At 40.9% G+C, this 21,003-nt stretch overlaps 1 protein-coding gene across 1 annotated transcript; it reads right to left on the bottom strand.

Moving 5' to 3' along the window:
• Window positions 1-5,960: 5,960 nt before the first annotated feature.
• Window positions 5,961-20,925, bottom strand: SNRNP40 (small nuclear ribonucleoprotein U5 subunit 40). Its single transcript, XM_070764215.1, has 10 exons — window positions 20,675-20,925; window positions 18,007-18,136; window positions 16,698-16,791; window positions 14,601-14,766; window positions 13,118-13,240; window positions 9,963-10,083; window positions 8,881-8,963; window positions 8,417-8,478; window positions 6,637-6,740; window positions 5,961-6,362 (listed from the first exon to the last, which is right to left on the bottom strand). Exons 1-10 carry the CDS (start codon window positions 20,819-20,821, stop codon window positions 6,313-6,315), a joined length of 1,080 nt encoding a protein of 359 aa, XP_070620316.1. The 5' UTR covers window positions 20,822-20,925; the 3' UTR covers window positions 5,961-6,312.
• Between the last annotated feature and the right edge of the window lie 78 nt (window positions 20,926-21,003).

Genomic DNA, 21,003 nt, shown 5'->3' with positions numbered 1-21,003 from the left:
GGTCCCGCCAAGCGGCATTGTTTAGTTGACGGGACCCAGAGAAGACCCACTCTGTGGGACCTAACTGGTCGTTGGGATTCGTGCAGCAGAAGGCGGTCCCTGAGATAATCTGTTTCGGTGCCATGAAGGGCTTTATAGGTCATAACCAACACTTTGAATTGTGACCAGAAATTGATCGGCAATCAATGCAGACTGCGGAGTGTTGGTGTAACCTGGGCATATTTTCCAAGGCACCAGAATAGAAGCTTTAGTTCCTAAAACCATGGGAAAGATCTTAGGTGACCCCTGTGAAATTGTCGTTCAACCCCCAAAGAGGTCTTAACACCCAGGTTGAGAACCACTGATCTAAAAGGAATCCCTAATGTATTTGTATGTTTTTAGTTTAACCTTAGAGGCAAAACCTTTTCTTTTTTCACAACAGTATTAAACTTTGCTCCCTATTTGGATGACAAAATCCTCAGTCTTGTCTGACCCTTCCTTCCTTCCTTCCTTCCTTCCTTCCTTCCATTCCTTCCTTCCTTCCTTGTTATATGACATATACATTACAAAGGGACTTTAAATCCTGTAGTACTACAACATGGAACTAATACGATAATCATATTCAAAATAATATTCAAAATACAAGATTTATGGCTGTGGTTTGAAAACAAATAGCAGGATTATTATTTATGTTTTGTAGTCCCAATTACTTTGCTTATTTGCAAGATTGGCATTTTCTTGTTCCTAGTTTCTTTAAAAAAATTAAATCCTGAATGCATCTGCTATGTATGGGATATGGGGTTGGAGTCACTTGGGGGAAATTGCTAGGCTCTTATTAACCAGTTCCTGCAGTATTTCTTAAGCTTGACAACTTTTAGAAGAGTGGACTAAAACTCCCAAAATTCCCCAGCCAGCAAGTTACCAAGGTTGAGAAACAAGGTTGAGTTACTGTGTGTTGTACATTTGATTGCAGGTCACTTTTATACAATATTCATCTCCTTCATAAGAAGGGCAACTCGGTGCAATATAGCATTATCTGATTACACCAACAGCAGGAGCAAAATTAGTTCTCACTCAAAGGACATTTTCTACTTTAAAATACAGCTATCTGTCACATCCACATTGCGTTGGATTACAATTCCCATCCTCCCCACCCTGCGTGACCACTGTGGCCCAGCGCAGGCTTGGCAAGGGCCGGCATTATCTTGCCTCGGGGCTGGACCACGCTGAGCATCCACCATCTCTCCTGATAAAATGCAAATTGCTTAAGCAGAAGCTCCTTCTGCTGTTTAGCAGTTAATTACTCCAGCAGTCCCTGTCTGGGTGATTTAATTAATAAGATGCACACTGCCTGCATTTTATTGTTTGGCTGTTATGTTTTTATATTGGTTAATTACGTGGAAAGGCAGCTACCTTGCCAGGGCGCCCTAGCAAAAGGAGGAGCTGGCCTCCAGGGTTTCGCTCGGGCAGCAAGGCTAATGAAACTGAAGAAAGCTGCAGGCGGAGTTGGTCTTTCGGAGCTGATCAGGCTCCAGTTTTGGAGTGGATTAAAGGGACTAGCAAGGAGGCACCGTCCGAATCATTTTCCCCAGGATAAGAAAGAGTGAGTTAGCAAGCAACCTCTTCCTTGTAAACAAAGATTGGAGGACGTTTCCTCCCACTGATGACTGTATGACTGTAACTTGTTTTGTATCCTTAAGATTTTTATTAATATTGTTTCCTGATTTGACCCCTAAGACAATCATTAAGTGTTGTCCCTCATGATTCTTGGCAAACATATCTTTTCTTTTATGTATACTGAGAGCATATGCACTAAAGACAAATTCCTTGTGTGTCCAATCACACTTGGCCAATAAAGAATTCTATTCTATTCTTTCTATTCCATTGCAGATCCCATTTAATCTGGCTCATCCCAGGACAGGAAATTTGTGGCTTTTGGGGGCTTATTTCAGAGGTGAAATCCAGCAGGTTTAGTGGAAACCTTTAGTAGTTTAGAGCAGTGTTTCCCAACCTTGGCCATTTGAAGGTATCTGGACTTCAACTCCCAGAATTCCCCAGCCAGCATTAAGATTCTTGCAAAAAGCTAGGAGGGTTGGGGCAGTGCGAATCTCTGGAGGGAGCTGATTCCAGAGGGCAGCCCCCCCCCCCCCGAAAAGGCTCTTCCCCTTGGTCCCGCCAAGCGACATTGTGTGATTGACAGGACCTGGAGAAGGCTGACTCTGTGGTTGACAGGACCTAACTGGTCACTGAGATTCATACGTCAGAAGGCGGTCCTGCAAGTAATCTGGCCCAATGTCATGTAGGACTTTACAGATCATTACCAACACTTTGAATTGTGTCCGGAAACTAATGCAGATTTTGCAGTATCCTTCCCCTGCCACGCCTACCAAGCCACATACACAGAAAGGAAAAAAATTGAATTTCACCCCTGGCTTATTTATTTAGCAAATTTATGTCATCTTAACAACGGGAGCAAACTATATTTTTTTAAGGCAAGAAAACAATCTCTAAAAGAACAAAGATGGCAGAGTTAAAAAAAAACCAGATGGGAACAAAGAGATGAAAAGGGGTGTCAATCATCCACATCCAAAGGGCTGGGCAAAGAGCCACATCTTCAGGGCTTTTTGAAACATATGTAGGGCATCTATGTAGATTCTCAGTTTCTTGGATGGGAAGCGAAAAGTCTTCAAAGGACCAGAAAGTCCAGTTGTCTCTTAAAAAACCACCTTGGGGACCTTTTGGATCTGTTGGGTGGAGGAACCTCATTCCAGAGGGCAGGTGCTGATGCAGAGAAGGCACCCTCCATAGGTCTAGATAGAAGGTATTCTTTGATCAAAGATTATAAACTTAAATATCTAGGGCAGTGATGGTGAACCTTTTTTTCCTTGGGTGCCGAAAGAGCGTGTGTACATACTATTGAGCATGTGTGAGTGCCCACACCCATAATTCAATGCCTGGGGAGGGTGAAGACATCCTCCCCCACCCCCCTGGAGGCTCTCTGGAAGCCAAAAACGCCCTCCCAGAAGCTCTGTGCAAGCCAAAAATCAGCTGGCCAGCACACCACATGCACGTTGGAGCTGAGCTGGGACAATGGCTCACGTGCCGGCAGATATGACATCAAGTGCCAACTGTGGCACCTGTGCCATATGTTCGCCATCACTGATTTAGGGGAAAAAACACACAAAATCACAGCTGCCTTATTGACCTTCATTCTTCTTCCCAAGAACTGGGAATCTAGGATGCCGTAACTGATCAGCATAGCATATATGTGGATCCAAGGTGGCTTTTTGTAACCGACAGAGGGAAATGTTGTGAATGATTTTATTAGATTAGATTTGTATGCCGCCCCTCTCCGAAGACTCGGGGCGGCTAACAACAATAAAAAAGACAATGTAAACAAATTTAATACTAAAAATAATCTAACATACCCCAATTTAAAGAACTAATCATACATACAAGCATACCATGTATAAATTATATAAGCCTACGAGGGAAGGGAAAATTTCAATTCCCCCATGCCTGACGATAGAGGTGGGTTTTAAGGAGCTTGCGAAAGGCAAGGAGGGTGGGGGCAACTCTGATATCTGGGGGGAGTTGGTTCCAGAGTCGGGGCCACCACAGAGAAGGCTGTTCCCTGGGACAAAATTGAAGCATTATTATCATTTTACTATATTATCAGGATTTTTTAACTTCTAAGAGCTACATCTGCTCAGTTGCAAAAAAAACCCCCAACAATCCTAGAGGCTTGGTTTTCTCTCCTTTTTAAGGGAGAAAATACTAAAACAACGCAGCTAATATGGGTAAGACACTGAACTATCAGATCATGAGTTCTAGTTCTTCCTTAGGCAGGAAAGCAGTAGGGGTAATTTTGGCCAGTCCTGGGGGGTTGAGTGTGTGTTCTACAAAATAAAAGTTGGATATTAACGCAATCATAATTAAATATGGTACCATACTCTTTAAAATAACATTTCCAACACTTTGGGTATGCCAATGCAAATCCTTTGGGCTTTTGCAGTTGAACTCCATGTGTTGTTCACTGCATTCATTTGATATTATTTATTCGGCTTCTATGCCGCCCAATCCCGAAAGACTCAGGGTGGCTAGCAGTCTTATTACGACTTGGATTATGGATGAAATCCTGAGCTATTAATGATACTTGTTTTCTGAGCATTGTTCCTTTTAGACTCGGGAGAGCATCATCCATCCCCAAAAGAAAACTTGGGGAATCTTGAGATACGCAAAATGCCAAAAAAGAGAGAGAAAATAACCCTGTAAGGAAAAAAAGAAAAGAGGAAGTGATCAGTCCAACATTAGAATATTTAAAGCCTTGGAAAACTGTGTGTTGCGGATGGCAATTTGAATGTGTGTGTGGTTGGGGAAAAAGTATAGTTAGTAGATTGGATGGATGGAAATTTTGAGTTGAACCATTCGGGGGTGTAGGGTTTTGTTGCAGGCACAGACTTTGAACGAATGTCTGGAAGGCTTCCTTTAAATAATCAAATCTCTGGCTTTCCCAAAGCCATCAGCGGCCTGAAGAGATGCGCTTTTACTGCTCCCAATAGAATTACGCAGCGGTGGTTCTTCTCCACGCAAGAACGCTCCAAAACCGATTATGTTTCCTGGGCTAATTCGGAACTTCATTGCTTACATGAAAAAGCTTCCAGGAAGCTGCAATACTTTAGCCTGTCTAGGTGGCACTGTCATTTCTGATCACTGTCAAAGCAAATCCCCTGTCTTTTTCACTCATTTGTCTGGAGCGGCAAAGGACATTCCTTCCCCACCAACTGCTACCGAATGATTCACAAAGAGGCTCCTTCGCTACCTTTCCTACGTCCCTTGGGACGCTTCCTGAGCGAGAAAAAGGTAAGGCAAACTTCAGTGGGTGCCATGTAATTGAAAGGATGTGATGCAATTCTTCCTTAAGAAACTAACATCTGTTCTTTGCAAGGAGCGTTGCCGGTGGGAGTTGAAGCCTATACTGGATTCCAAAAAGGGTTATCCATAATTTAAGAACCCACAAACCCACTTCTGCTCTCGTCAACAACCCCGGGAGACCTGCTCTTGCTCTTCAACAATCAATACAAACAGCAATTATCATCATCATCCATTTATCCAGCCTTTAATAGCTTTCATACTTAGACAATAATTCCGTTCTATAACCTTCATTGATCAAATCTCATTTTCAATGCTGTGTCTCATTCAGGATAAGAGGTTTCACACAGATTTAGACAGGTTTAGAAAAAGGCAACGAGGCCTCCAGGAAAATGAGTGTTATAAAAGTACAGAGGACTCTTGGTACACTTAGGGCAGAGTTCCCCAAACAACAGTGGGAAGAGGGGAATGGTTCAGCAGGAAAGGTGGGCAACCACACACACACACATACAGCTCCATTTGCAAATTCCTGCCCATGCGTTAATAGGACGTTAATCAGTTATTTGCTATGCAGAAAACAGACAGATGAATCTTTACGGTCTCAACAGTAGCATAACTTCCAAAGTTGGTGTATTGAGAGTACATACACCCACACACGTTTTGTGTGTTCTCTCAAGCATTTTCTTTTCTAAAATAATATTTCAATGTTCTCAAACAAATTTCCTACACTTACAGTTCAGTAGTGTAATGGAAAGAACAGGTGCAATTTACTGAGAAAGACCCGGATCACTTAAGTGAATGAAGATATCCCCAATCTCATACAGTATATCATTGTTATCAATTAATCATTTTCTAAATGGGTTATTTTGGGTGATGCTCACTGATGAGCAGACAAATGATTCTGCAATGCAAGTTAAGCTACCCTTTTGAGATACAAAATACAATAAAAACAATCTTAATTAGATCAGTATGAAATATTACACTAGCAGGCTGCTACCCACTATAAGGATTATTTAATGCGGTAAAACTTCCGTATCTAGCCGAGACTTCTGCCCCTGGACTGTCATATATCGGCAAAAGACGTACATGTCAATAAATTCCACCTGCAATTTTTACAAGGCATTTCAATTTTTAATATAAAAATGACATACGAATCTTCCCCACTTTACCATGGTGAAAACATTTTTTTTTAAAAAGAGCACATTTTAAAACTAAAATAAAACATTTGTAAAACCAACAAAATTATGGAGCTGGACTGCCGTGTGTTTTAGACTTCTGTAAATATGGTTAAAGAATTCAAGAAGAGATCTTTTAGGTTCTAGAAGATGATTTAACGCTGCCCAGGAAACATGACAGCTGCAGTCTCTTCATGGACCATCTTCCTCTTCCTTCTTCTTTTCAAGAAGAAAAGAAGCAATCAAGTTCAGCAAATCTTCTGTATTAATCCATTTCTGCTCCTCCTCACTGGATCTCTCCCATATACAGTCTTTTGTCGCTAGACGCAGAAAGTACTGATGGAAAGGAGTGCAGAATTAGTTAAAAGGAAAGTGAAAGCTCCCATTTAAATAATTCTGGGGGCTCATTTTATTTTACCAGCTTAAATTTCTGTGTTTTAAGGCATTTCTTTAAATATCTATAACCTAAGCATCAAGACACAGCTAGCAAAACAATGAACCAGTAAGGAAGAAAGACTCCTTTAAAGTATGTTAACAGATTATTAAAAAGGATAATTTCACAAACTGGCACATATATTCAAGGTTGCTGGCTGTGCATAGAAGGATTTACCTATTGGTTCTTCTGGATGAAATGCCACTTCATTTATTGAACCCGCATGGCCTGGAAGTTTGTAGAGGATTCTTCTAGAGGTTGTATCCCACACATAAACAAACCTGTGTACGATGACAAACACACATAAAGGCCTCCATGCACATAAGAGACCAGTTTCCTTCTAACGGACTCTCAAACAATATATAAAGCAGAGACTGTTGAACTAATGTTGCTTTATCCACATTAAATACAACAAGAGAATTTTTTATTTTAAAAAAGTGTTTACATTTGCATTTTAGCATTAATTTGTCGTGTTAGTAGAAACTTAAACAGTTTCCAGATGGTTGTAATCTGCCAACCTCAGAAGCCAGCTTCAGACCAGTAAATCTCAGGTACTTAATGCAACCCTGTATGATCGGAGTTAGAATCAATGAATCTGAATGTCCTGAGGCAAAACTGTGGCAGGTATATAGTTTGTTATGCATTTTAGACCCTGCAGATCAAAACACAATTCCTTGAATTATAATCAAAAGGAACATACAAGACAAATCATCATCCTCTTTGAACGACCCAATAATCCCTTGTGGGGTGGAGTCTGGGCAACTGAATGAAGCTAGCAGAGTGTTTTAATGGCTGGATGCCCTTCCTGTCGCCAATCAGCAGATATATTCTCATTGTGCCCAGGGAGAGAAATATCTGCCTCTACCTAGGATCGAACTCACAGCCTCCTGATTGTGAGGTGAGAGTTCCACCTCTAGGCCACCACACCACTCCCAGCATACAAGACAAAATGACTAAATAAAATTCAGTAAAAAATAAATAAATAAAGGTGACCACTGCAACTGAGACTAACCAAGACACTCTTATGCATCAGCTTGATTTTAAATGTATGTATGTATGTATGTATGTATGTATGTATGTATGTATGTATGTATGTATGTATGTATATGGGACATGGTGGATCAGTGGCTAAGATGCTGAGCTTGTCGATCAGAAAGTCAGCAGTTCAGCGGTTCGAATCCCTAGCACTGCATAATAGAGTGAGCTCCCACTACTTGTCCCAGCTTCCCAGTTTGACAGTATGTAAAAATGCAAATAGACAAATAGGGACCACCTTTGGTGGGAAGGTAACAGTGTTCTGTGCACCTTCGACATTTAGTCATGCTGACCAGATGACCATGGGGATGTCTTCAGACAGTGCTGGCTCTTTAGCTTTGAAACAGAGATGAACACCGCCCCCTAGAATCAGAAATGACTAGCACGTATGTACGGGAAAACCTTTACTTTTACGTACGTAAGTACCTACGTATTTATTTATTTAACCCCGGTACTCTCCTCGCATTTACTATACACTTGTTACCCTCCGCGTCCTTTTAGACCCGGAGTATAAAAGGGTTGGTTCTAGCTACTGGAATGGTCTTTTTGAATACTTTTTTCAGAAATGTTCAAATTAGTATACTAGTGAAAAAAGTATTCAAAAAGACCATTCCAGTAGCTAGAACCAACCCTTTTATACTCCGGGTCTAAAAGGAGCTTAACATTGGTAACTTTTTTTGCCCACCAAAATCTACACCCCACCCCACCCAAAAAACCCATCACCCTTAGAAAGAACCCCTCAAATGAGGAAAAAGTCATGGAATTTCAAGTTTAAGATATGCAGGGAATTTTTTTTGCAGGGTCTCAAATTTCATTCCGGGTCCTTTTAGACCCAAGGAGAATACCAGGGTTAATGCTAAAATAAAAGGGTGGGGGTGGGGGGCTTTTAAATGTTAGAAAAGTTGAACCAGCAAGTTTTTACCTGTCTGCAGACCCAGCAGCTATTTTACTTCCATCTGCGGACCAGGAACATCGCAAAAGGTTCTAACAAGCAAGAAAACACGGTCCAATTCCAGGCATATTTCACGTTCTTTATTTTTATCTGCAATGAAATCTTACCAGGGCTTGCAATATTAACAATATTTCAGGAATGGTTTTCCTCTGAAACCTTAGTCTGCAGGTCTATACCATATTTTATTGCCAGAACTATAAGCATCTTGTTTTCTTAGTATGAAATAGCTTGTGAATGTCAAGATGGTTAATTTATTGACAACGACAACTGCATTGGGGAGAAAGGGAGCTCTTTTGCAGCAGCTCTAATTGGAACATAGGCCTTGTTAAAGGGTTTGCAGCAATTCCGAATTTTAAAAGCCATTTATTCATCAATTAACAACTTTCAACGACCAGCCATAAACAAGCAATGTTTCAGCCAACCACTTCACTTACCTTCTCAAAATTGTGCACGTTCCCTTGGAGTATCTTCACACATCTTTCTTTGGGAGCAAAGGGCCGAACATCCCAGATGCGAACTAGAACAAATTCAAAACCAGCATGTAGCATCCAGAGCTAATTATTTCGATATTGGCTCATAATGCAGGTTTAATTGCCAGCCAGCTGCTAAAATGTAATTTTAATGCAATAATAACAACAATAACATCAAATAAAGCTGCAACATGTAGAGTGATTATCATCTCAGTTCTCCCTGACAGCCAAGATTAAAGAGCCTTGGGAGGACAGTTTAAAAGCCAAATAATCCCAACACTACTGCTGAATTTCACCCATTATTGTTCAAATCAAAAGAGGATAATTTAAAATTACTTCTCCCTTTGAACGAGGAAGTGACATAACCCCCATTGTAGGATTCTCTCTTTTAATTGATCTTTATCTTTTTGTTTCACGCCTTGGATTCAACCAGAAAGTTGTCATTCAACTCTCTCTCTCATTTGAATACACTTAGGTATAAAGATGCAGAGCTTCTGGTTATATATGAATGAAACATTCTCCTTCACTCTTGCACTTTGCAACTCTAAGCCTGGCAATTTATTCCTAACAGCTGTCTTTCCTCCCAGGCACTGGGACAAGAAGGTTCACTCCCAGGAATTGAGTTGTTGAATGGATGCAAATGATAGATCGGGCCCCGTTTTTTCTTGTTATCACTGTTTACAATTTTATTATATTGTTGTGAGCTGCCCGCGGCTGTGTTTTACAAGCAGACTTATAAATCTTTTAAATAAATGGATGTGCAACAAGAGCCGAAGTGGCAGAGTGATTAGAAAGCAGTACTGCAAGCTCACTCCAGGAGCTCGATTCTGACCAGCTGAAGGTTGACTCAGCCTTCCATCCTTCTGAGGTCAAATGAGGACCCAGATTGTTGGGGGCAATATGCTGATAGACTGCTTAGAGAGGGCTGTAAAAGCACTATGAAGGGGTATATGTCTAAGTGCTAAGTCTAAGTGCTTATCGCTAATAAGCAACTGATGAGGATACCATACCTGGAGGTATGAAAAGAGAATAAAAAGAGTGATTACCTGCGTTGTCCATTGCATTGGAAAGCAAGTAAGAGCCTTCTGCACTTAGGCTGAGACCGGTTACAGAATCCGCATGTCCTCTCATTGTGTAAGTTAGCTTGTTCTGACGAAGGTCCCATACCTTTAAGAGATTTAATTTAATTTAATTAATTTGATTTCTGTGCCGCCCAATCCCAATAGGACTCAGGGCGGCTTAAAATAGTAAATAGTACATACAATAAACAAAGTCAAATAATAGTAAACGAACATAAACAACAATTAGAAAATCAAGGAAAGAGTCACTACACTAAAAAATGAAGACGGTAAAGAAATCACAGACAACAGAGACAAAGCACAGCTGCTCAATGCCTATTTTGGATCAGTCTTCACACAAAATGGAACCACCAACCAACCAACCTGCAACTCAATTGCAATAAACAGCCCCGGAACTGAACTCAACATAAATAAAAACACAATAAGGGACCACTTGTGGGAGCTCAACAAGTACAAATCGCCAGGAGCAGATGGACTACACCCCATAGTCCTAAAAGAACTGGCAGACACCATCGTGGAAGCACTTCTTTTCATCTACCAAAAATCCTGGACCACAGGAGATCTACCGGAAGACCGGAAACAAGCTGATGTAGTTCCCATCCACAAAAAAGGTAAAAAGACTGACCCAGGTAACTACAGACCAATCAGTCTGACTTCTATACCTGGAAAAATACTGGAGAAAATAATCAAAAAACAACTTTGCCACTACCTAGAAACAAACAAGATTATATCCAACGGCCAAAATGGGTTTGTCAGAAACAAATCATGCCAAACCAATCTCATATCATTTTTCAACACCATAACCAAATCAGTGGACCAATGCAACGTAGTTGACCTCATATACTTGGACTTCAGCAAAACTTTTGATAAAGTAGATCACAATCTCCTAATCCACAAATTAGAAAAGAAATGTGGTAGACTTCAACACATGCAGATGGATAAACAGTTGGCTGACCAACCGCACCCAACGAGTTGTCCTCAACGGCTCCAAATCCACACGGAAGAAGGTAGGCAGTGGGATACCACAGGGTTCTGTCCTGGGCCCTGTGCTCTTCAACATTTTCATCAATGCCCTAGATGAGGGAATAGAGGGGGAGTTAATCAAATTTGCAGATGACACCAAGCTGGTGGGGATAGCCAACACCCTAGAGGATACAGAAAGACCTACAGATAGATTAACGTTGTGGGCCCAAACTAACAAAATGATGTTCAACATCAAGAAGAGTAAAGTCCTTCACCTAGGTAAAAAAAAAACCCTAGATACGCATACAGTCTGGGAGGAACCAACTTAGCAGTAGTGGCTGTGAAAGGAATCTCGGAGTCTTGGTGGATAATCAACTAAATATGAGCCAGCAATGTGCAGCAGCGGCTAAAAAGGCCAACATAATCCTAAACTGTATCAACAGGGGGATACACTCCAAGACCAGAAAGATATTAATACCACTCTATAACGCCCTGGCCAGACCACATCTGGAGTACTGCATTCAGTTCTGGTCACCACACTTCAAAAGAGACATAGAAGGTGCAGAAAAGAGCAACCAAAATGATTAGGGGACCAATGATTAGAAACCAAGACTTATGAAGAGAGATTGCTGGAACTGGACATGGATAGCCTAGAGAAAAGAAGGGGCAGGGGGGACATGATAGCAGTCTACAGGTACTTGAGGGGTTGCCACAGAGAGGAGGGGGTCACGCTGTTTTCTAGGGGCACCAGATGGCCAGACAAGGAACAACGGTTGGAAACTGACCAAGGAGAAATTCAACCTAGAAATAAGGAAGAACTTCCTGATGGTCGGAGTGATCAACCAGTGGAATGGCCTGTCAGCAGAGGTTGTGAACTCCCCAACTCTGGACATTTTCAAGAGGAGATTGGACTGTCATTTGGCTGGGGTGCTGTAGGATTTCCTGCTTAAGCAGGGGTTTGGACTTGATGACCTGCAAGGTCCCTTTCAACTCTAATAAACAAACAAACAAACAAACAAACAAAACCATAATAAATCCTAATGAACTATCCAATCAAACCCACATACATACATAGTCAGTTACAGATTTAACGTAGGCCTGGCATTTTACACTTGTAAGACGTACTATAACCTAAGAAGTCATCAAAATCTTCTTTTAATGGCCCCATAATCCCTTGTGGGGTGGCGTCTGGGCAAATGAAGGGAGCTAGCAGAGTATTTTAATGGCCAGATGCCCTTTCTGTCACCAATGCAGAATTTGATTCAGCACATATATTCTCAGTGTGCCCAGAGAGAGAAATATCTGCCTCTACCAAGGATCGAACTCACAGCCTCTTGATTGTAAGGCTAGAGCTCCACCTCTAGGCCACCGCAACACTCCACTAGAACCTAAGAAGTAATTGCCATAAATAAAATGGGGCCCTAAAAAGTGTCACACTTAAATTCTAGTAGAAAAGACTTCTAACCTATGCCAGTGTTCCAGACACAGGGATTTCTTTCCAGCAACTGATTCTACAGGTAATCCTGGACCATTTATTTAGTGATCGTTCAAAGTTATGATGACACTGAAAAAAGCGACTTATGAATGTTGCAGCACCCGCGTGGTCATGGGATTAAAATACAGGGGCTTGGCAACTGTTTCCTATATATGACGGCTGCAGTGTTCCAGGGTCGCATGATCAGCTTCTGACAAGCAAAGTCAATGAGGAAGCTAGATTCACTAAACAACTTTGTTACTAACTGAACAACTGCAGTGATTGGGACAATTATGGTCGTAAGCTAAGGACCACCTGCATTAAAAACAATGACGTTTTAGGGATGAAATCCAGAACAGTTTGAGAGGTGTGGAAAGACATGCCTCCCCCCGAACTCACAGCCCCACATTATTAATGGCCTACATGTGGGGCATCTAACCAAACCCATTTTCTATTCCTGTTCTTAGAAAAACCTGAAATATCAGAGTGCACTGCCTACTCACCCTCACAAAAGAATTTACATTTTAAATGCCAGAGGAAATGAGAAAACCTCCATGCCATCTATGCTTTTAGCCTATTTTATCAGGAGCTGCCCGTTTTATTTTACAGCGCTAAATGAAAGAGGAAACACAAATCAGTTTTAAAATAAATATGACGCCTGACTTCCTCGACCAAGTCAACTGACCTTGATATCATTGTCAATACCGCCAGATATTATCTGATCACTGGTATCATTGAAGGTCACAGCTAATACTTGATAGGTATTCTGAAAGGTCTGAACAGCTGCTTTCTTCCGGATGTCCCAGAGCTGAGAAGAAAAAAATAGGGTTTTATTTTATATACTGTATATATATCTACCGTATTTTTCGGAGTATAACACGCATTGGAATATAAGACACACCTTAATTTTGGGGGAGAAAAATAAGGGGAAAGAATCTGCTTACCAGATAGTCATCTGGCTAGCGTCCTTAGTCTAGTTAGCTTCAGCACATTATTTTATCTCCTGATTAGTGCTTTAAAAAAACCTTATTCGGAGAGAGCAAGAATGGAAGAGCTTACAAGCCGGTAAGAGTAGGGAATATCGTTAACTCCTGGTTAGGGCTAGAATGAAATGTTCCAAAGCAAATAGAGCAATGAATAAAAAACCTGCAAAGACCAGGCCTGGAAAACATTCTTCGCAGAGAGTAACAATGAAAGAGCTCGCAAGCCGATAAGAGCATGGGACATTGTTAGCACCTGGTTAAGGCTGGAAAGAAACATTTGGAGCAAGTTGGAGGAATTTAAAAAACCCTGCAAAGATTTAGGGCTTGGAAAATATTCTTTGCAGAGAGTAACGCCTTCCATAAACTCCTTAAAACCCACCTTTGTCGTCAGGCATGGGGGAACTGAAACACCTCCCCTGGGCATGTCTAATTTATGCATGGTATGTTTGTGTGTGTGTGTGTGTGTGTGTGTTAGTAAATGGGGTTCTTTTAAAATCTTTTTAAATATTTTAAATTTATTTGGATTTGTCATGATTTGTTGTATTTTGCTGTGAGCCGCCCCGAGTCTGCAGAGAGGGGCGGCATACAAATCTAAATAATAAATAAATAAATAAATAAACAAACAATGAAAGACTCTGCAAAGTAAGAGCTGGGAAGATTGTAAGCATCTAATTAGGACTGGGGGGGAAAGCTTTTAAAAAAAGCTACATTCAGAGTATAAGACACACCCAAATTTTCAGCCTCTTTTAGGAAGGAAAAAGGTGCGTCTTATACTCCAAAATACAGTATATATCTCTCCCTTCCCCCTCTCTCTTGCTATAGGCAACCAATTTATGTGTGCATCTATTGGGGAAGTGGGGGGAAGATAGCAAATATCCTCCTCAGGAGGCCCAAAACCTTTAAACATTCATTTAGTGCTTTGACAAGGTTATATATAAGCAGCATCACAATACCAAGTATTAAAAAAAGGAGAAAACAAAATGGCACTGCCTATTTGAAAGAGGCTGAAAGTTATTGACATTTGACGGACAACCAGAAAGACTGGCAATTAGAAAGACTAGCCTAAAATGATCCTGTTGGCTTTTAAGCCTAAGGCAGGACTAGAACTCAGTCTCCAGGTTTCTTGCTCTATAATTAAAACCACCCGTCATGGTTATTCTGCAAGAGTATAGAACAAATTCTGACCTTCACTGTCCCATCATCACTGCCTGTGCAAACCAACTGAGGTCCACGTCTGGCTGGATAGCAGGAGTTGACAAATGAAGTGTGCCCTTTAAGCCTTTTCACTCTCTCTCCTGTCTCACTATCCCATACTGCTACTGTTTTATCCGTGGAGGCCGAGAACAGCATGCTGAAAAACAAGACAATGGCTATGAATCTCATAAAGCGGCTACTTCTCAATATTTCAAAGTCATTTATCACATTAAAAATGGTCCATTAGATACTAGACAGGAATTCGAAAATTGGGGGCAGGGGGTGGGGCTCACCTTAATGTTGCCTGTAGCATTAAAGGAAAAGGCAATCATGTTTGTTTTGCTACAATTAAAATTTTATACAACGATGCAACAAACAATAGATGATGGGTAGGAACAAAGCCTAGCAACTGAAAACTTTGGGAATATATTAGGCAGCACTCTTTTACTATAGGAGTTTCTAAAAGAGTGCATTTCGAGTTGTTCAGGCTAAAGATGCAGTATCTTTGAGGAAATTTTGCCTCATATACTTTTAACTGGCTGGTGTGTTAAGTTGATATTTAAAGCATTAATATAGTCTTGAGAGCAGAAATAAGATTTAAAGATTTTGGATTAAAACTTGACATTTATGGCTCTATAAGCAACTCTGAATCTGGAGTTAGTCTAGAATAAATCCTGTATTGAAAAAATATGTACACCCTTCCCAGCCTTTGAAATGGCAGTTTATTAATCCAATGAAAACAATGAAGAATCGGATTTGCTATGAGGATGGTTTATTTCTTGTTTTAAAATTGAGTCACTTATTTCAAAAAATATTTGTGATGTACAAACGCCTCATCATACAAACTTTTCGAGATACAAACCCGGGGTTTAAGATTTTTTTGCCTCTTCTTACAAACTATTTTCACCTTACAAACCCGCCGGCGCCGGCGGGATGCCCCGCCTCCGGACTTCCGTTGCCAGCGAAGCGCCCGTTTTTGCGCTGCTGGGATTCCCCTGAGGCTCCCCTCCATGGAAAACCCCACCTCCAGACTTTTTTGTGTTTTTGTGATGCTGCACGGGAATCCCAGCAGCGCAAAAACAGGCACTTTGCTGGCAACGGAAGTCTGGAGGTGGGGTTTACAGCGAGGGGAGCCTCAGTGAAATCGCAGCACAGCAAAAACACAGAGGTCTGGAGGTGGGGTTTCGAGGACTTTGGTGTGTTTGCGATGCTGCGATTTCACTGATGCTCCCTTCTCTGGGAAACCCCACCTCCGGACTTCCGTTGCCAGCGAAGCGCTTGTTTTTGCAATGCTGGGATTATCCTGCTGGGATTCCCCTGCAGCATCGCAAAAAGACAGAAGTCCAGAGGTGAGGTTTCCCATGGAGGGGAGCCTCAGAGAAATCTCAGCAGTGCAAAAATGGGCACTTTGGCTGGCAAAAGGGGTGAATTTTGGACTTGCACGCATTAATCACTTTTCCATTGATTCCTATGGGAAACATTGTTTTGTCTTGCAAACTTTTCACCTTAAGAACCTGTCCTGGAACCAATTAAGTTTGTAAGACAAGGTATCACTGAACGTGTTCTTTTTTAGTTACATATATACACATATACACACACCTGCCCACCTAGCAGTTCAAAAGCATGCAAATGCAACCAGATAAACACCATTTTGGTGGGAAGATAAGCATTCTGTGTGTCTTTGGCATATAGTTATGCTGGCTACATGATCACAGAAATTGACTTTGGACAATGCTGGCTTCCTCAGCCAAGAAACAAGAGATGAGCACCGTGTTCTAGAGTCGGACCCAACTGGACAGGGAAACCTTTACCATACACACACACACACAGAGAGACACAGTTTTTTAACCATTTGAGGATTGTAGTAACATATTATTTTAAAAAATCATTCAAGCGTCCTTTTCAAAGAAAACAGGAAAAGCAACAGCAAACCATAGAAACAATAAAACACAACATATCAATATGATATGAAGCTAGTTTTTTGCATTCCTATTGAAGTTTTGTTTTGGTCACAGATCACTACTTATTTTCAAAAGCTGAGAAATACTTTGGCATATTCTACAAAATGTAAAAATAACAAACACCAACCTGCCATCAGTGTTGTAATGTAATTCCATAACTGCGCCGCTGTGTCCCTTCAAAGTGGCATAATTATCACAGTCACCGTACACATTCCATAGGACTGAAATGAGAGGGAAGATCAAGTCTAAGTATATAGTGTTTTCCCTGAAAACTGGAATATATCATAAAATCATAGAAGCAAAGAGTTGGAAGGGACCTCCAGGGTCATCGGGTCCAACCCCCTTTTCAATGCAGGATTCATTAAATCATCCCAGAAAGATGACTGTCCAGTCTCTGTTTGAAGACCTCCAGTGAAGGCGAGCACACCACCTCCTGTGGCAAACTGTTCCACTGGTTTATCACCCTTACTGTTAGAAAGTTTTTTCTGATATCTAATCTAAATCTACTCTCTTGCAGTTTCATTCCATTGTTTCTAGTCCTTCCATGTTCTAATGGGAACAATGCTGATCCCTCTGCTTTGTGACAACCCTTCAGATATTTGTAGACAGTTATCAAATGTCCTCTCAGTCTTCTCCTTTGCAGACTGAGCATCCCTAGATCCTTTAACCATTCCTCATAGGACATGGTTTCCAGACCACTTACCATCCTTGTAACTCTTCTCTGAACTTGCTCTAGTTTATCAAAGTCCTTTTTAAATTGGGGCCCCCAGAACAGAACACAGTTTTTCAAGTGTGGTCGTACCAAAGTACTGTAGAGAGGAATAATTACTTCACACGTGCAAGATTCTATGCTCCTCTTGATGCATCCCAGGATTGTGTTTGCCTTTTTTGCAGCTGCTTCACACTGCTATGATCATATTTTGTTAATATCAAACCACCAGTTCAAATCAATGGTGTCTAAATGCACATAGTCTACCATCAGGCAGGTGTTATTGCATATAAGATTGCAAGTAATGTGCTATTAATATTTGACATATAATTGACATATTTACCAACAGACTGAAGCAGAAAGTAAAATTCTGCTTAATATAAAGGATGAAAAGGATAATGCATTGTTTTGTAAATGAAAATAAAGTTCTGCTAAAAACTATTAAACAGTACACATCATTAAAGCAGTGCCCCCCGCCCCCCAATCTTTTGGGCACCAGGGACTATTCTACGGAGAGAACCAGGGTAGAGGATGTTTTGTGTGTTGCCTACATCCGGCTTTGCTTATTTGTGTGGCCCAGTTTTTGGCATGCCATGGCCTTGGCCTGGTGCCAGTCCACAACCATAACCTAGGATTCTGGACCCTTGCATTAGAAGTATGGCTCTTCTGAGGATACCTAATCTAACAAGCCTATCATGCTCAAAGAAAGATCACAGAACTGACTTACGTATCAACCGGTCAAATCCTGCTGAGGCTAAGGTGGCTCCATTAGGATGAAACTTGCAACAATAAACCTCTCCTTCATGACCAGAAAGTAACATTATGGGTGCTTGCAACGAGGAACATCTCGGGGGGCCCTAAAATAGAAAGCAATATATTCAAGAAGATATAAGTAAGCACAAACATTTGATAAGAAAAAAAAGAAGTCAGACAGAAAATTGATCTACATATTCTGAAAAGGCTCTAATAATAATAATAATAATAATAATAATAATAATAATAATAATAATAATAATAAAAATTAGATTTGTATGCCGCCCCTCTCTGCAGACTCGGGGCGGCTCACAACAATAATAAAACAATGTACAATGTGACAAATCTAATGTTTAAAAGAAAACACATTAAAAACCCAATATTTAAAAACCATGCAACACACGTATACCATACATAAAACTATATAAACCTGGGGGAGATGTCTCAATTCCCCCATGCCTGGCGATATAGGTGGGTCTTAAGCAATTTACGAAAGACAAGGAGGGTGGGGGCAGTTCTAATCTCTGGGGGAAGTTGATTCCAGAGGGCTGGGGCCGCCACAGAGAAGGCCAACTCTGTGGGATCTTATCGGCCGCTGGGATTCATGCGGCAGAAGACAGTCCCAGAGATACATCTTAATGCTAAGAAAACAGGATAAATATTGTAATCAGTGGAAAATGCAAACATGTAGCTATGGCTAAAGCAGCAGAAACTGTAGGTCCAACTGCAGGCAATGAATTAGGAAAGATTGCATTAAAAATCTATAAACATTTATTCTATTAATACCAACATTCACACAAAAAGAGATCAATAAGTTTTTTGTTACTATTTGTTTTGTATTTTTATATGTTTGCTTATATTATCCATAGTGCTTTTAATGTGGGCATTAACATCCTAATAAATAGAACAAACACTTATCACATTCACTAAGCGACATTTGGGAAAATGAAGCAAATACATGTGTAAACCAATCAACACACTTAATAGAAAGTTTAATAATTTAATAGACAAAGAGAGGATAATCATTTTCAGAGTCAGGCAGCATGCAAATTTAATGGTTATTATGATGAGCTGCCCTGAGTCCCCAGACAGGTCCTCCCATGTGACCCCGCCAACTAACACTATCTAGCCAATGTGACCATGAGAAGATCAACCCTGTGGGCTCTAATCAGTTGCTGGGAGGTGGTATTATTATTATTGTTGATCATCACACAGTGGGCTGATGTTCAGACTGAGTTTGGCATTTTTATCTATCTATCAAGTTCTTATCAAGGACCTGGGATAGGCAAATCTGGATGTTTGGTGCTGTTGTTATTATTATTATACTTTTATTAATTAAACTTGAAGTTCAGTCAACTGAACATTTAAAAATGTATCACAAATGCCACTGACTGACGCTAATGGTTTATACTGGTTGCTGCCAGCATCCTAGGTATCAAACAAGTTATTATTATTTATTAGCATTATCATCACCATCTTCTTCTACCCAAAATCATAGCAAGTGGGTAATCTAATGGACTGTGAAAATATTTACTGACCCCTCGCATCCTGGACATAAACTATTTCAACTCCTACCCTCAAAACGTCGCTACAGAGCACTGCACCCCAAGACAACTAGATGCAAAAAGTTTCCCCCCCAAAAGCCATCACTCTGCTAAAACAAATAATTCCCTCAACATTGTCAAACTATTTACTAAGACCACACTACTATTACTACTAATTTTTTCTCATCCTTCCTATCACTCATCTCCTCCCACTTATGACTATATGACTGTAACTTGTTGCTTGTATCCTTAATTTTTATTAATATTGACTGTTTCCCGATTGCTTATTTGACCCCTATAACAATCATTAAGCGTTGTAACTCATGATTCTTGACAACGCCATCACTCTGCTAAACAAATAATTCTCTCAACGCTGTCAACCTATTTACTAAGTCTGCACTACTATTACTACTAGCTTTTTAACATCATCCCTATCACCCATTTCCTCCCACTTATGACTGTATGACATGTTGCTTGTACCCTTAAGATTTTTATTATTTTTATTAATATTGTTTCCCGATTGCTTATTTGACACCTATGACAACCATTAAGTGTTGTACCTCATGATTCTTGACAAATGTATCTTTTTCTTTTATCTACACTGGGAGCATATTTATTTATTCATTCATTTTTTTATGCTGCCCTTCTCCTTAGACTCAGGGCGGCTTACAACATGTTAGCAATAACCAGCATATTGCCCCCACAATCCGGGTCCTCATTTTACCCACCTCGGAAGGATGGAAGGCACCAAAGACAAATTCCTTGTGTGTCCAATCACACTTGACCAATAAAGAATTCTTTTTTTTTTGTTTGTTTGTTTAGGGTTTCCCCCCCTATTCTCCTTATTTATTATTTTCTCTTTTGCTTTATGCGTTTATCGGATTGTTTTTTGTTTCTATGTATGTAAAACTTTTGAAAATTCCAAATAAAAATATTTTTAAAAAGAATTCTATTCTATTCTAATGCAAAATAAAATTCTAAAATTCGGCTTAGCAAAAAAATAGAATTAGGAAATGACGTTGAATTAAGCGATTCTGGGCAGGGGGAGGTAGTTTTCAAGGAAAAACTCAGCCGCCTTCCGCGCGGGGAGAAACTCACCGCCTGCAACAAGGCGCCCGGAGGCGGTTGCCCAGCTCCGGGACCAGGCCCCACGATGAGCTCATGGCGGGGTTTCTTAGCAGTCGCCGCTGCCGCCACCAAAGCCATATCGGGCCCGGGAGCCTTCCGTTTTTGCGGGTCGATCATCGTCTTGGCCCTCAACGCCGCCGCTCGGGTCCAACAGGTGAAAGGTCACGTCCACTTCTCCTCATTGGCCCTTTTACGCGGCCCTTCCCGACGCCGGTTGGCTCAAGAGGCTGGCGAAGGGGCGGGAGGACAGAGACGTAGAAGGTTGACGTCGCCACGCTGAACACGGAGAATGCCGAATG

This window comes from Erythrolamprus reginae, chromosome 11 (genome assembly GCF_031021105.1).
Source record: "Erythrolamprus reginae isolate rEryReg1 chromosome 11, rEryReg1.hap1, whole genome shotgun sequence".
Lineage (NCBI taxonomy): Eukaryota > Metazoa > Chordata > Lepidosauria > Squamata > Dipsadidae > Erythrolamprus > Erythrolamprus reginae.
The sequence above is the reverse complement of the archived record's forward strand: the minus strand, read 5'-3'. Positions and strand labels throughout refer to the sequence as shown.